This window comes from Armigeres subalbatus, chromosome 3 (assembly GCF_024139115.2).
Source record: "Armigeres subalbatus isolate Guangzhou_Male chromosome 3, GZ_Asu_2, whole genome shotgun sequence".
NCBI classification, from domain to species: domain Eukaryota; kingdom Metazoa; phylum Arthropoda; class Insecta; order Diptera; family Culicidae; genus Armigeres; species Armigeres subalbatus.
In genome coordinates this window covers 6,090,637-6,107,530 of record NC_085141.1, presented here as the reverse complement: position 1 = coordinate 6,107,530, position 16,894 = coordinate 6,090,637, and the positions used below count along the sequence as shown (strand labels likewise).

Here is a 16,894-nt window from a genome sequence, read left to right as displayed (position 1 = left end):
TTTCGAATCTCAGGCTGTTAAGAACGATTTTACTAATGGACAGTTATTTTTTAACACACGTACGTCCCCAACCCCCATTTTACGGCAAAACACAAAATTCAAAACCATGCAGGTCCGGTTTCTAACGGATTTCCAAGAAATTTTCTGGAATCGATCACAAAATTCTTATAGTTCTAGGAAGGGTTAAACTTTGGTGAAATGGCCACGGTTTCGGATATATTCCGGGGAGTGACCAATATTAGAGCCCTTATGTCAAAATTTGCTAGGCTAGGTTTCGAGAACACCCGGGAGTTGAATCAAAACTGTCAAAATGTACAGTGAACTTATTTTGTAAAATCATGGAGTTTGACATGTCGCAAGATGGGCTTCAAGATTCAAAGAAAAGTAGGCACTTACCCTGGGGAGTCAGGTTCCGGGAACACCCGGGAGGTGGCCAATTGGATCGAAAACCATCGGTATGTACTTCAGTACACTTATTTTTCAAAATCATGATGGGTTCCAGGATTGAAAGAGAATTGGCCGCTTCCCCAAGGAAACCAGGGCCTGGAAGTACCTATTCGGAAATCGCTAAAATGTAATCCAGTGTACTTGTTTTGCAAAATCATGAAGTTTGACGTCTCGCAAGATGGGTTCTACGATTACACAAAAGTGGCGACTTCCCTAAGGGAACTAGACCCTGGAGGAACCCGGAGGGTGGCCATTTCGTCCGAAACTCGCCGAAATGTACTCCAGTGTACTTGTTTTGCAAAATCATAGAATTTGGGGAAGGGTCACTTGGCCGAAATGCCACTATGCCGAAAGTTGTTTGGCCGAATATACCATTTGGCCGAACAGACCATTAGGTCGAAAGTCATTTGGCAGAATGGATCATTTGGCCGAAAGGGTCGTTTGGCCGAAAGGTTCATTAGGCCGAAAGTCATTTGGCCGAATGGGTCGTTTGGCCGAATGGGTCGTTTGGCCGAAAGGGTCATTAGGCCGAATGGGTCATTTGGCCGAAAGGGTCGTTTTGCCGAAAAGGTCGTTTGGCCGAAAGGGTTGTTTGGCCGAATGGGTCGTTTGGCCGAATGAGTCGTTTGGCCGAATAGGTCGTTTGGCCGAATGGGTCGTTTGGCCGAAAGGATCGTTCGGCCGAATGGGTAGTTTGGCCGAATGGGTCGTTTGGACGAATGTGTCATTTGGCCGAATGGGTCGTTTGGCCGAAAGGGTCGTTTGACCGAAAGGGTCGTTTGGCCGAAAGGGTCATTTGGCCGAAAGGGTCGTTTAGCCGAAAGGGTCATTTGGCCGAAATTTCTCTTCACACTGTAAAAAGTGAGAAGCGCGAAATGAGTAGTGAGCAGGGTTTCGACTTTTCGTTTCAATGAGACCAAAGCAAGCGTTTTTCGGGCCAAGGGAAAATCTTGTTTCGTTGTTTATGTTGATGATCATCTTTCACCCATTAATCTTTTCTCTAGAATTAGTATTGGAAGATGAACGAAAATCTTGCCTATTAGATGAAAATCATTTTTCGTTTCATTACTTTCACCTCTCACTCACTTTTCGCGAGAATTATCGCAGAACAATTACAAAATTGTATGGCCGCGCCGGGATTCGAACCCAGAATAGTAACAATAATAGCTGTGGGGATGCGCTTACTTTAGCCACACCACCACGCTATCTGTATGAAAGCGTTAAGTTATTTGTTACACATAAGCTACTACCATTTTCATTGATGATGCCACGAAAAGACTCGAATATGAAAGAAAAAGAGCAAACCGACGTTTAGCGGCAATCGAAGTGAGCGAAAAATTGTTATCACTCTCCAGGCTGTTTTTCTTTCCCGAAAAGCGATTTCTCCCCGAAAACTTTCGTGAAGGAAAATCATGTGCTCCTGAGATTGAGTGAGCATTATGAACCCTGGTAGTGAGACGTCTCACTACCAACTTAGCAGACGTCTCACTCCTCATTTATCACTTCTCGCTGTCAAAAATGAGAAACACAAAGTGAGTAGGGAGACGTCTCACTACTCACTACGCGCTTATCACTTTTTATAGTGAGAAGAGAAAAATGAAGAAAGAGAAGTAAGACGTCTCACTTCCCACTTCTCTTTTCTCTTTTCTCACTTCTCACTATGAAAAGTGAGTAGTGAGACGTCTCAATACTCACTTCTCACTCCTCACTTTTCACTTCTCGATGTAAAAAGTGAGTAGTAAGACGTCTCTCTCCCAACTTCGCACTACTCACTTTTTACATCGAGAATTAATAAATGAGGAGTGAGAAGTGAGTCGTCTCACTTCTCACTCCTCATTAATCACTTTTTGCTGTCAAAAGTGAGAAGCGCAAAGTGAGTAGTGAGACGTCTCACTAATCACTTCGCGCTTCTCACTGTTGTACAGCGTGAAGTTATAAATGAGGAGTGAGAAGTGAGACGTATCACTTCTCACTCCTCATTTATCACTTGTGAGATTATTTTCATTGGCTTTTTTCGGTGAACATTAATTTAAACTAAGCAAATTACAATTTAAATTAATGTTCACCGAAAAAAGCCGATGAAAATAATCTCACATGATTAGAAGCGGTGATGATCTCTGATAAACATTTATCACTTCACGCTGTAAAAAGTGAGAAGTGCGAAGTGAGTAGTGAGACATCTCACTAGGGGCTGTCCATAAACCACGTAGACTCTTGAGGGGGAGGGAGGGGTTTCGAAAAAGTCTACGTTAGTCTACGAAGAGGGGCGGGGGGGTATACCAAAAGTCTACGTAGACTTTTTTATTTTTTATTTTTTTTGGAAATCAATTTATACAGAAGCTATGTGCAAAGTCACACGACTGGCCCAGGGCCGAAAACCTCACTAATAAAGATAATAATAATTCAATATGTGCAAAGTTCACTTGTTTGATTTTTTTTAGGATTTTTCCAGATTTTTTTTTGCAAGGCTTTATCGAAAAATTATAAATTTATAAATTATTTAATAATCTAAGTCTAATTTTATTTTTTTTATCTAATCTAATTTAACCCTTGAAGGCGCAAGGCGATTTTTGGAAATCGTCGGAAATATTTTTAACGTAAATAAACATTGAAATCAATAACATTGAACGTATTTTCGGTTTGTTGTTTTAAAACAACATTGTAAATGCGGGTTAATAATTTAAGTATTCTATAAAAACTTTGGAGAAAATTTCAAAATTTCCTCTTGGATTTTATTGCAGATTCTACTATTTTTCTTTTCATTTTCGTCATGAACTTCTTTGAAAACTACAAGTGATTTTTTAGTATTTTCACGGGAAATAGTGTCGCACTTCAACGGGGAATTCCGCGAAATTTCCGCGAGAAACCCTTCACTGGAGATTTTCTGGGAAGTCCCCGGGAATTTTTTCTTAATTTTGGAAATTCTTCGGAATTTTAGCGAGGAATTCTTCGGATATATTAGCGAAATTCTTCGAAATGTCCATGTCTTCGTATATATTAGGGCAATTTCTTCGGAAATACTAATGCAAATTCTTTAGAATGATCGATGGAAAATTATACGAATTGTTGAAAATTTCCACGAGAAATTATTTGAATTTCCCTCTATAAACTCTGAGTTTCCGCAAAAAAATGTTTGCCATTTGTAATTTTCATGAAAAATTATTCGAAACTTTTACGTGAAATTCACCAAAAATTCTCTATAATTTCCACCGCAAATTATTCGGAAAAGTCTTTGGAATGTCTACAGAATTAAAAAAAAATCCTCAGGAAATTGCTCCAAATCTGCAAGCAAGAACGAAGGAAACCATTCTGAAAATTCTTCGGTTTAAACAAATTTGAACCGGCGTGAAGAATTGTAGGTCAGATTTGTGACAGATTTTAAGCAGTGGCGTGCCGATGCAAAAGTGTCGGCAGCGGTGATGCACACTTCTAGGAGGAATCGAATTCAACATAAATTGAATTAATTGACTTGAAGGTTTGGTTTCAGGAGCAGTGGACAGAGGATTAAATTTGATTTCGATTTTGATTGTCCAATCACATATGATATTTTGTAAAATTTGGAAAAGTCTACGTAGACTTCAAGGGGATGGGGGAGGGGTTTCGGAAAAGTCTACAAAAGTCTATTAGGGGGGAGGGAGGGGTTTGAAAATGTGAAATTTCAGTCTACGTGGTTTGTGGACAGCCCCCTACTAATTTCGCGCTTCTCACTTTTTACAGTGAGAAAAGAAAAATGAAGAATGAGAAGTAAGACGTCTCTCTTCTCATTGCTAATTCTCACTTTTCAAATGAACTATTCAGCTAAATGTCCTGTTCGGCCAAATGACCCTTTCGGCCATACGACCCTTTTGCCCAAATGATCCTTTCGGCTAAATGATCCTTTCAGCCAAACGACCCTTTCGGTAAAACGACCCTTTCGGCCAAATGACCCTTTCGGCCTAATGACCTTTTCGGCCAAACGACTCTTTCGGCCAAACGACCCTCTCGGCCGAATGACCTTTTCGGCCAAATGACCCATTCGGCCAAACGGTCCTTTCGGCCAAACGACCCATTCGCCCAAACATTCATTTCGGTCAAACGACCTTTTCGGCCAAATGACCCATTCGGCCAAACGACCCTTTCGGCCAAACGACCCTTTCGGCCAAACAACGACCCATTCGGCCAAACATTCATTTCGGTCAAACGACCTTTTCGGCCAAATGACCCATTCGGCCAAACGACCCTTTCGGCCAAACAACGACCCATTCGGCCAAACGTTCATTTCGGTCAAACGACCTTTTCGGCCAAATGACCCATTCGGCCAAACGACCCTTTCGGCCAAACGACCCTTTCGGCCAAACGACCCTTTCGGCCAAACGACCCTTTCGGCCAAACGACCCATTCGGCCAAACGACCCTTTCGGCCAAATGACTTTCGGCCAAATGACCCTTTCGACCAAACAACCCTTTCGGCCAAACGACCCTTTCGGCCAGATGGGTTTCGGCCTAATGGTCTGTTCGGCCTAGTGGCATTCGGCCAAATGGCTTTCGGCCGAATGAGTTTCGGCCAAATGACCCTTCCCCATAGAATTTGATGTGTCGCAAAAAGCGTTCAAAGATTGAACGAAAAGTGGCCACTTCTACAAGGGAACCAGGCCCTGGAAGTACCCAGAGGATGGCCAATTCGGTCGAAAGTCGCCAAAGTGTATTCCAATGTACTTGTTTTGCAAAATCATGAAGTTTGACGTGTCGAAAATGAGTTCCAAGATCGCACGAAAAGTGGCCACTTCCCCAAGGGAACCAGACCCTGGAAGTACCCGGAGGGTGATCAATTCGTCCGAAACTCGCCGAAATGTACTCCAGTGTACTTGTTTTACAAAATTATGGAATTTGATGTGTCGCAAGAAGCGTTCAAAGATTGAACGAAATTGGTTACCACCAAGAGAACCAGACCCTGGAAGTACCCAAAGGGTGGCCAATTCGTTCTAAAATCGCCGAAATGTACTCCAATGTACAATGTACATAAATGGTAGAAAGAGATTGTTTAAATACATCCAGAAGAAATCTTGATTGTTTAGAAATTTCGCATAATTTCAGCCTGAGAATTGGAATTTTGGACTATTAGACTATTAGATGCAGTATCAGAAATCAAAAGGACTAAAGAAATTCCTGAAAACCATAAAATTCTGAAACGGTCTTACATAAACTTTTATAAAAATATTTGGAAAAAGTCTCATAACAATTCGAAAATCTAAAAAAATTATGATAATAGTATAATAAAATATATAATAATGGGACATGACATCCTCTGAACATATTTTAAATTTGCATAGTGAATTACAATCAACACAACACGCCTTTTCAGGTTGCACTTCAACTTAAATTTTTAAAAATGATGTGCTGATAAATTGCACAGGTCTAATGTCTGCTCACGTCTCCCCTTGTCGGAACTTTTGCGACCGGAAGGGTTATAAATTGGGAATCAATTACGATCGCTCTTTGGGGCAGCCCTTGGTGATTGCGGCATCGGAGCTGACCACCGCACCGGCGGGCAATGGATCACGAATCCGAAGTACTTAAGTTGATAGTTTCCCCATTTCGACTGAAAGAAGAAGTATGAGCAGAAGCGGGATCTGAATTTCTGATGAGCGAAACTGATTCCTCAATTCCAAGTACCTTCGACGGAGTGGACGAACATGCTGTACGTGACTCTCGTGGAGAGGATGAATTATAAATATTCGCTCTTGATGTGAAAGTTTGAGCATTGTTGGTTCTTTTGACGGGGGCGCATCTGCCAACATTATCTAAAGATATCCATCGGTACAAGTTTAGAGTAAGTGCAAGTGGCTACTTAGACAGATCACCAATTTTATCGCTTCGTATCCTATGGCAACCTGCCCGTCTGCCTGCTATGATGTCTCGTTTGCAAAAATCAACGCAAAGCTCCAAAACAGGGTTTATCGCAGCAGGCGAGACTAGTAGATGAGATTTAGATCAGATTCTCGTTAGGGTAGGCACCATTCATGGGTGCTGCCTAACTGGATAGTCTATCAGAAATAATCTGGCCGTAGTCGATAATCGGTGTGTTCACCAGAACGCTCTGAACGAAGGATAGTGGGCAGCAGCAGCATCAGCGTGTGCTTTACGACAACGGCCCGGGTGCTTCCCTTCGCTTGAACCAAATTGAATATTTATGGAGACAACAGAAAAGGCTTGCAGCTTGGTTTTTTTTTCGGGAGGAAAGGTCGTTCCAGAGATGGCACAGATTTCGTTTTGCTTTTATCCCCTTATGTTAACGTTCTGGGAAAGGATGAAGAAAATGGATCCGTATTATCATTCAAAAAGGGAGAGCTTTTTCCGGGTTACCCTTGTGGGAAAAATGATATTTGGCTTGCTTTGATAAGGGGATTAACTTTTATTGAGTTTGTTTTATTAGAATAATAGATTTATGATTCGCAGAATGCCATTTTGATTTTCTTAATGCTATGTTGATTGTAGAACTTCTTTATGAATTGTGATATTCGATAAACCATTTATAATTTGATTAACTATTGGATCACATAATTTTTGCTATCCTATTTCATTTCTCGATCGCTTCGTTGCTTGCTATAATAACTTGGAAAAGTTTATGCGTGCCATAAATATCGATATTAAGCTGTGTCGCAAAGCATGAAATCCAGTGAATGGGGACATCAACACCGTTCCCAAGCCAATAGAATGTCGGTTCTTATTCACGGGAAGGAGCCACGTTTTTCGGAAAAGGGTTTTTCACAATGCGTGGTGGGATGACTTCTGGCAAACGTAAGTTGTTTCCAACCACACAGTGGTAGCTTAAAACAATAAAAATCTTGTACGGTGGCAATAAAGTTTGGCTTTTATATTTCACAAATTTCATGGAAAAATAACGATTCTTACTCTTATTGTCTCTTTCACATACATCCTTGATACAATCGAGCTGATTATCTCGACATAGATTTCATAAAAAGAGCCTATATGGTAAACGTAAACAAAGGCATTCACCGCCTACGTCCGCGTAGTCGAAGTTTTTGTACCACTCACTATTTTATTTTGTCTCAATACTTTAGAAAATAAACATGGTCAGATTTGTATGAATGTATTGGAAATGGATTTGTATGAATGATTGTCAAAATTATGCGGCAAAAATTTTTCCTTTGTATCTTAACGTATTAATCGCTTAGAAACAAATTACTTTCGATCAAAAGACTTTTTCTTATTGAAGGGTGCGACTGCAGGCACTCACCTGTACAGACCGGCGTCCTCCTGCTTGATGTTCTTTATCCGGAGCGCCGGCGGATTGGTTTCGTAATAGAAGTACGCCTTCGATTTAAGTACTGCCTCGTCCGACCAATGAATTGCCTGCTGAAGATTTTTTCCCCGGGCATCGAAGCTGCAAAGAAGACAAAAAAAGAAATAGAAAGATGTCAGTTGATAATTTGCGAAAGAGTTTTATCTTCCTATTCATAAGGATGAAAGGGTGTGCCACTTAGTTCCGATTGAGCTGGCATTGACAGGCATGGCAACGAACGAAGGGCACAGTCGTCTGTTCCGATGTAAGATTATTAATCTCCTGCCTGTGAAAGGTGGATGCGTATCTTTGCCGTAGATTTTGTATTGACTTTATCTGAAAGGCAAACAAGCATGCAAAGGTGCGAACATCAAAGTCGAGGTAGACGATTAAATTTCTACGAATTTTCAGCACAAAATTTACCAAGGATCCATGTAAGGATAACAAGCAAGCAACTTGTTTATTCACCCATAATCCATTTGTCGATCAATTCAGGTTCTGTTAATTTTGGATTGATTGAAATCTTGCCCAAACTGCCTTTGAAAGGATGAAAAGATACTGCGAATGATTATTTCGTAAACATCTCGTTAGCAGATGACGTACATGTATTGAAAAGGAGTTTTCTTCCAGCAATCAGCTCTTTATCTATTTAGGTTTCTCGTCGGTAACCGAGAAGCCATAAATACACACACTCCTTCGACGAGCTCTCATCCTTTCACGTGGATGGGCTTAATGTCGTGTATTTCCAGTAATCGTAATTGAGTCGTGAAGTTCTTCCTTGCGTGATTGCGCTTCAAGCATCGCGAGTTAGATCATAATTTATGAATTCGCAGGACTAGTCGTTCTACCTGTTGCGTTGCCTAGACCAAGAGGAACGGAACTATGTGAATCAAGTTTTTAACATCAGCTGGAATACAAAGATTTTATCGCGACAATCCTGATGTCTACTAGCTTTTGAACAAGTCTGAGTGCCTGTTTGAAGTCTAATTCCCATACATCGTTCAAGGATATCGTGGGAAATAAGGCTTCAACTTATGCGCATACAATGTCTTTTTTGATGTTGTCTGTAAAGTGATTGAAAGAGAGCAAAATGATGGAACATATCCATACTGTAGCTGCTTTTTTAGTTGTTAAGAGGCTACTCAGACGCACAACGGTGTACAGCAAATGATAAAGGAAAGATATTTCTCGGGAAAGAAAAAGGTGTCTGCGTAGCGTATCCTTGTTTCCATGATGTGTAGATTTTCTCCTAAGAGGTGGTAAACTGGATTAGGATTTTTCGTGAAGCGATTTTTTCAGAGTGAAAACTCTTTTTAGGGGAAGCGTCAGAATGAAATGTTTTATTTTTCTACGGTAAATAACTAAAACGGATCGTACCACCGTGCCAGAAATCGATTTTGAAGATGCGTAAATGATGCTTTAAATTAATTATTAAGAATATACTATTTGGCAGAATATACCATTTGGCCGAACAGACCATAAGGCCGAAAGGGTCATTTGGTTGAAAAGGGCCATTTGGCCGAAAGGTTAATTTGACCGTACATATCATTTGAAAAGTGAAAAACAAGGAGTGAGAAGCAGAGTTGTAAATATTCGGCAGCATTGGATGAAGGTGATGTTTTATTATATCATTTTTTTATTTTCTTCCTGATTTGAAATCAACCTCACATTCCCGAAGAGGCAAAAAAGTAAACAACAGAACTCACATCACCCACTGCACCGCGAAGATGAAATTTACCACAGCAAAATGTACACATTCACCCAGCAAATTGAAAAAAATCACCACGCGTTTAAATGGGCCACTCACAGTCATACGGTAAGACGCGAACTGAGCAGCCTGTCAGAGCGACTTGTGAGTGGCTGAATGCGGAATTGAATGGTCGGTGTTGGAAATGATTTTTCGGCTTTCGGCACTCACCACGGCGGCGATGAAGGCAACCGCAGATTATACTGAGATCCATGTTTTTCACTGCATTGACTGTGAAATATTCCTACCCTGGTGAGAAGAGAGACGTCTCACTACTCACTTCTTATTTCTCACGGTTCACTGTAAAAAGTGAGAAGTGACAAGTGATTAATGAGATGTCTCACATCTCACTCTTCATTTCTCACTTCTTACTGTGAAAAGTTAGAAGCGCGAATTGAGTAGTGAGACGTCTCAATACTAACTTCGCGCTTCTAACTTTTTTCGGGGGAAGTAAGTAGGGAGACGTCTCACTTCTCACTCCTAATTTCTCACCTCTCGATGTAAAAAAATAAAAGCGCGAAGTGAATAGTGAGACGTCTCATTACTCACTTGTCACTTCTCACTTTTTATAGTGAGCAGTGAGAAATAAGAAGTGAGTAGCGCGACGTCTCACTTCTCTCTCTTCATTTCTCACGTTTCAAATGTCCTATTCGGCCAAATGTTTTATTCGGCCAAATGACTTATTCGGCCAAATGTCCTTTTCGGCCAAATGTCCCATTCGGCCAAATATCCTATTCAGTCAAATTACGCTTTCGGCCAAATAACCCTTCGGCCAAATCACTCTTTTGGCCAAATGACCCTTTTTCCCAAATGATCCTATCGGCTAAATGACTCTTTCGGCCAAATGATCTTTTCGGCCAAATGACTCTTTTGGCCATATGACTCTTTCGGTCAAATGACCCTTTCGGCCAAATGACCCTTTCGGCCAAATGACCCTTTCGGCCAGAAGGGTTTCGGCCTAGTGGCATTCGGCCAAATGGGTTTCGGCCAAACGACCCTTCCCCATTCGTATCAATTTCCATAACACGAGAACTCTTAATAACATAAAGTAACACCACACCACACGCTGGGGTTGCTGCAGAAATTTTATTCGCCATATTCTAATATCTGAAGTGATTCAGTGGAAAATCATTCATCAGTCGTCGACGCTTGCTAGTGTTAGAAAAACCGCGTTATTAAAAATAAGTCCTTTTCAGGACCACAATTTTTTTTTTAATTCTTTATTTAGGTGTTTTTTTAATTCTAGATTAAGTTCAACACCGATTCAGGACCACAATTTTACACATTAGTGTGTGACCCCAAATTGCTGGAGCGAATTGTTATGACAGCAGCTCTCCGTGGGTGCGTGTGCACGCCACGGAGGTCTGACCAGAAGAAGACGAATCATGGCTTGCTGCGCTCTGATCGACACGCTGAGGTGTTAATGTATAATCGCACGCTGATGGTAATATACCGTGAAAACTCATATTTCGGACGCACACAAACTTCGGACACCCAAATTTCTATGGAAGTTTTTTCTGAAATATTTCACAGAAATGTTTCAACTTTTTCGTCCAAAGGACTGTATGTTTGAAGGTAATTTTGTAATATTTAGAGCACAGTTAGCCATGTCGTTTTAAAGTTGTTGTTTATTTGAAAGTCAAACAGATGAATTCTACATTAAAAATTAACATTAGCATTTAACGTTTGTGGAACTTAGCTGTCCGAAATTTGAATACAACGTGTCCGAAATATGAATCAGTGTGCGCGTATGTCCGAAGTTTGGTTCAAAATGAAGTCAAACAATTACAATTTCAGTGAATTTTATGGGTATCGAAGTAGGAATATTAACTCGAGAATCAAATTCTGTGGCCCTTGCCTTTCGGATTAAATTGTGTTTAAATGGACATGGTTAGTAGCTTAAGTTTAGATCCTTTTGTTCTCCAAGAAAGTCCTTAAGTGTCCGAAATATGAGTTTGCACGGTACTCAAACCCCACAATTAGGAGGTTTGATTTGCCTGAAATATTCTTCATTGTGCTCAACAACCGCAGTGTGATGGAAATTCATCCATCAATGGCGTCCGGTAGAAGCTTCAGTCGCGGATGTTGCTTCAGAAAACTTGTCGTCAGTTGCAGCTGCACTCAAGTGAAAATTACTTGGATGATGCAGTGATTGCAAACGCGCATTATTTAAATAAATCGGTCATTTTCCGACCAGAAATTTTCCACGAAAGAAAGAGTAGTATCAAATCATTCCTTAAAGCGGTTAGCAATTCGAGAAATAGATTCATCGATTTACAGGTAAATAATCGAGTAGCAATCGTCGAGGCTAGCAGCACTCAAATGAAAATTTTTGCTGAGTTCTGACTCTCGTTTTGCTGCTGTTTGTGACGGAAAGGAAATTATTCGGTCCTTTTTAGGACCACTATTATTTGCAATAGGACCACTATTACGATGGCGTTGGTGGTCGGTCCTAGTGGAGGCCGTTGCTGCAGAATGTTTATTCGCAGGGTCTATACAAAATTAACGGCAAATTATCGAGTGGCTTTAGTCGGTGTCAGCCGAACTCAAATGAAATTATCTCAGTGAATTCCAACATTGGTTTTGATGGCGTTAGTAATTTGAAGTGCTCATCATTGGATGTAATTGATTTTATCAAATAAACAAATTCGTCTCAAATCGACTCTTTTATGTTTAAAATTGTGGCCTTGAATAGCACCGATTTATGATGCTTGGTGCGTCTTTACAACCACTAACAACAGCCAACAATTGATCGAATCTCACGTGAATATTACGATGCCAAAGCTCATTAGCCCCGCCCCTTTGGTAATCGTTATGGGTTATTAAATATGTGCATTTAAACGAATAATAAAATTGCAGAGCTAATGGTTTTACTTATCTGTGGTTTTACAGTATTGGATACAAGCAAGCTGCTTTCTTGCGTGTACAAGCCTTATTTTTCAAGATTCCGAGCAGAGCGATCCCAGCAAAACCATCAGCAAGTGGTGGTCATCAGAGTGTTTGCTATGGAAAACACATTCCCACCGGATGGCGTGGGTAAAGCTGGATGGATGCTGCGGAGAATACAACCTCAACAACGATAGCAGTCTTTTGCAGCTAAGCGATACATTATTCAACCGTCTAAGACGAATTAAGTACTCTCCATTTAATTCCACCAATTAATTTTCGATATCTTTGCAGATACGTATTTCGACCATAACTGTGTGGTCGTCTTCAGTGTCTCGTACTTGACTCGACTTAGTCGAGACTTAAGTCGAGTCAAGTACGAGACACTGAAGACGACCACACAGTTATGGTCGAAATACGTATCTGCAAAGATATCGAAAATTAATTGGTGGAATTAAATGGAGAGTACTTAATTCGTCTTAGACGGTTGAATACATTCCACTAAAAGAGCTTTATATATTTTTCTGATACATTATTGATTGGTCGGCCAGCAGCGACAGCACCAAATTTTCAGAAAATTTAAATCATCGACGGTGGCATCTGAAATAATTCAGTCGAAAATCATCGAGTAGTCATCTTCGGTTGTTTATGATAGTAAAGGCACATTATTTAACTAAATTAGTCCTTTTCAGGACTACCATTTTAAACAGAAGAAGGTTTGATTTGCCAGAAATATTTTTCGAAGTTCAAATGGTAATGGAAAAACAGGCAACAATGGCATCTGATAGCAGCCCCAATCGCTTAATGTTTTCCACATTTGATCTACCATGTGATTTTTAGTTGAATAGTTTTGGAATTTTTTAAGCTTGTTGCGAAGATTTTGGTAGCAATCAAAAACACGAACGAAAAAAAATCGTGTAAAAACAGAATCCTGTATAATGCATACACAATTAAGAATTTTCCACAAAACAAAAATAAATAAGCAAAATAATAAGAAGCCAATTGAAATGATATCAACGTGATTTTTTCGGGAAAATAATAAAGGGGATATATTCTCTCATTGAGGATCTTCTGCTGGTCCTCCAGAAGATCCGAAACCAACGGAACACCGGTGAAAATAGTACATCTTCACAATAAATAGCGCAATGTTTCTTATAAGAATTCTAAAAACTCTGAAAAAAAAAATCTAAATCCATCTATAATCCCATGCGGCCCTATGAGTCAGGAAAAATTTGATTTAGAATTCTCCCACTGAGCGTCGCTAGTGTACATGAAAATACCAGTTTGGTTCGATAACTCGGGATCTATGGGATTTAGGAAATTTCCGTCTTCTACAAAGTTGTTCAAGGATTGGAAACCAGTATGTTGAGAAACTATTTTGTTCAGATTTCAGTTGTAAGGCGGCGCTAGTGTATATGAGTTATTAGTTTGGTTAGATATCTCGGGATCTGTGGGAATTAGAAAGATGCCGTCTTCTACAAAGTTGTTCGAGGATTGGAATCCAAAATGTTGAGAATCTAATAAGTTTGAAATTCATCCGCAAGGTGGCGCTACTGTATATGAGAGATCAGTTTGGTTTGATATCTCAGGATCTATTTGGAAAGTTGTCATTTTCTATAAAGTTGTTCGAGCATTGGAAACCCATATGTTGAGTAACTGTTTAGTTCAGAATTGAGCCGTAAGGCGGCGCTAGTGTATATGAGAGATCAGTTTAGTTCGATATCTCGGAATCTGTGAGATTTAGTAAATTGCCGTTTTCTACAACGTTGTTCGAGAACTGAAAACCAATATGTTGAGAAACTGAATAATTTATAATTCATCCGCAAGGAGGCGTTACTGTGTATGAGAGATCAGTTCTTTGATATCTCGGGATCTGTGGGATTAAGAAAGTTGCCGTCTTCTACAAAGTTGTTCGAGGATTGGAAATCAATATGTTGAGATACTAATTAGTTTAGAATTCATCCGCAAGGTGGCACTACTGTATATGAGAGATCAGTTTGGCTCGATATTTCGGGATCTATTGATTTTGGAAAGTTGCTATCTTCTATAAACTTGTTCGAGCAAAATGTTAAGTTCAGAATTAAGCCATAAGGCGACGCTAGTTTATATGAGAGATCAGTTTAGTTCGATATTTCGGAAATTGTGAAATTTAGTAAATTGCCGTCTTCAACAAAATTGTTCGAGACTGAAAACCAATATGTTGAAAAACTGAATAATTTTGAATTCATCCGCAAGGAGGTGCTACTGCATATGAGATATCAGTTCTTCGATATCTTGGGATCTGGGGGATTTAGAAAATTGCCGTCTTCTACAAAGTTGTTCGGGAATAGGAAACCAATATATTGAAATATTGTGAAGTTTAAAATTCATCCGTAGAGTAGTGATACAGTGAAACCTCCATGAGTCGATATTAAAGGGACCATCGACTCATAGAAACATCGAGATGTGGAATAGAAAATCCCTGGGAATCTGTTTGAAGGGACCATCACAGTAGCCCAGAAAATATTTTTTAATATGGCATAATTTACTTCCATGAGTCGATATCGAGTCATAGAACATCGACTCATGGAGGTTTGACTGTAGTACATGTGAGACCACCAGTTTGAATATATAACCCCGGATCTGTGATATTGGAGAGTGGCCGTCTTCTCCACAGCTCCTCGAGGATGAAAACCATTATTCTGAAAAACTGTTAACTACCGTTTTTTCCTCATACACAGGAGGCCTTTGGTTCGATCTCAGGCCCATTTCATTCGCCTACTTTGTATCTTTTTGTATATTTCTCATGTTACAGCAATAGCTAGAACAGGAAATGGATTTCCGTAGCGTTTCCATTTCAATCTTGTACCTTCAACTTCAGCTTGACTAGTCTAACAGTAACTGTTAAAATTGGAAATACAGGAAAAACTTGTTTCTTACATCCAATTAGAATTCCGTATTTTGCGTTCCTATCACATCCCAACAAAGTTTTTTAGCTGAAATAGCTTTTTTTTGCCAAATAAGACCAATATCTCTCGAATACCTGATGTGTTTATTATCATCAATGACTACTGTTTAGGTATTATTATGATAGAATTCATTATTCATTTGTTTGCGTAGTACATATATTTTGAGCTATTATTATACCTTTGGCGAAGGTGGAAAACTCTATACAATATTTGATGGTAAAGAGCATTGACTAACTTCCTGGTATTATTAGAAATGATTTAGAAGAAAATCGTTGGTCTGGGACGAACTGTACAAAACGACCATTCATCGACGTTCCAGATTTGCGGAAAGGCCGTCTGGTAGCCAGTTGCGGCCGTTGCAGAGTAGAACTGTGAATTAACACCACAGAGAACAGACATGGATGCTCGAACAAAATTTCGTTAAAAACGTGTGTAAAGATTTAAATCGCACCTCAGCGCCGCCAACGCAGGCTGCCCGACATAAAAACTCAATAAGGCAAAGACAAAGGTGCTGTTTGAACGAGATGGCGCCACAACATTTAAAGTAAAATTAATTTCCTTATATGAACAAATCATACGTTCTCATTAACTACGCATAGCGTCAATATGAAACCTAGGTCAAAAAGCAACAAATAATTTTTAGATTTTTTGTTCCCACGACTTGTTTTACAGTTCTAAACAATAAAAGAGATTTCATTGTACCTCCATACTAAATTCTAGCTGTATGCTTTCAATTTCTTCAAGACTGTTCTCCACCTCGTGTGTGTGGAAGGAACATTGAAAGCTTACGATATCGAACAGCAGATGTCACTAGTGTATATGCAATATTACATTGATACAAACATGCAGCAGCACCACCTGTCGCCTGATAATCGAAATATTGCAATAATACCATCAGGTGTAGTAGCTGTTGTTAAAATATTTAGGAAGGGCCTCAAGCGGAATTTTTGCTAGAATGCAACTGACGATCTCCTATTCCACTAAGTGATGGCGTTGGCATACACTTCATAAACAATGTAGTGCTGCCACCTAGGAGCGAGCATAGGAGCAATTCGGAATGAACACTAGCGCTAAAAAGTAAAACACGGCAAATTTTAACCATATTTATCAGCACACTAGCACCGCGCAACGGGGGCATAACGACATACTTTAAAATGATCAGTACAAAGTTTTACACTTTACAACTTCGCGACATAAGATGAACGTCTGTTTTCTGTGTTAACACTAAGACCACCATAAAAAATGTCTTAGAAAAAATTGCCCTTCTCTAGGACGAACCATTCAAAATGACCGTTTTACGGGTGTTCCAAATCATCCGGAAGGCCGCCTGGTGGCTACGTGCAGTCATTAAGACTTTGAAATATCTCCAAGATCACCGTCAGAGAAGGTTTAGAAAAAAATGCGCTGCTCTAGGAAAAAAACTTTCCAAAATCATCATTTCTACGGTCGTTCCGGAGTATCCCGAAGGCCATCTGGTGGTCACCTGCGGCAGAGTAATGACTTAGAATTTCATCCAAAATTACCGCCAGAATAGATTTAGAAAAATTGCGCTGCTCTAGGACGAACTTCACAAAATGATCATTTT

General features: G+C 39.9%; 1 protein-coding gene across 2 annotated transcripts in view; it reads right to left on the bottom strand.

The window, feature by feature from the left end:
- Positions 1 to 16,894, bottom strand: part of LOC134219490 (hemicentin-2) — a 514,836-nt gene that overhangs the window by 83,682 nt on the left and 414,260 nt on the right. For both annotated transcript variants that reach the window (XM_062698236.1, XM_062698237.1), the window contains exon 4: positions 7,684 to 7,830. In XM_062698236.1, coding sequence (XP_062554220.1) covers positions 7,684 to 7,830 — 147 coding nt within the window. The remainder of the gene's footprint in view (positions 1 to 7,683; positions 7,831 to 16,894) is intronic.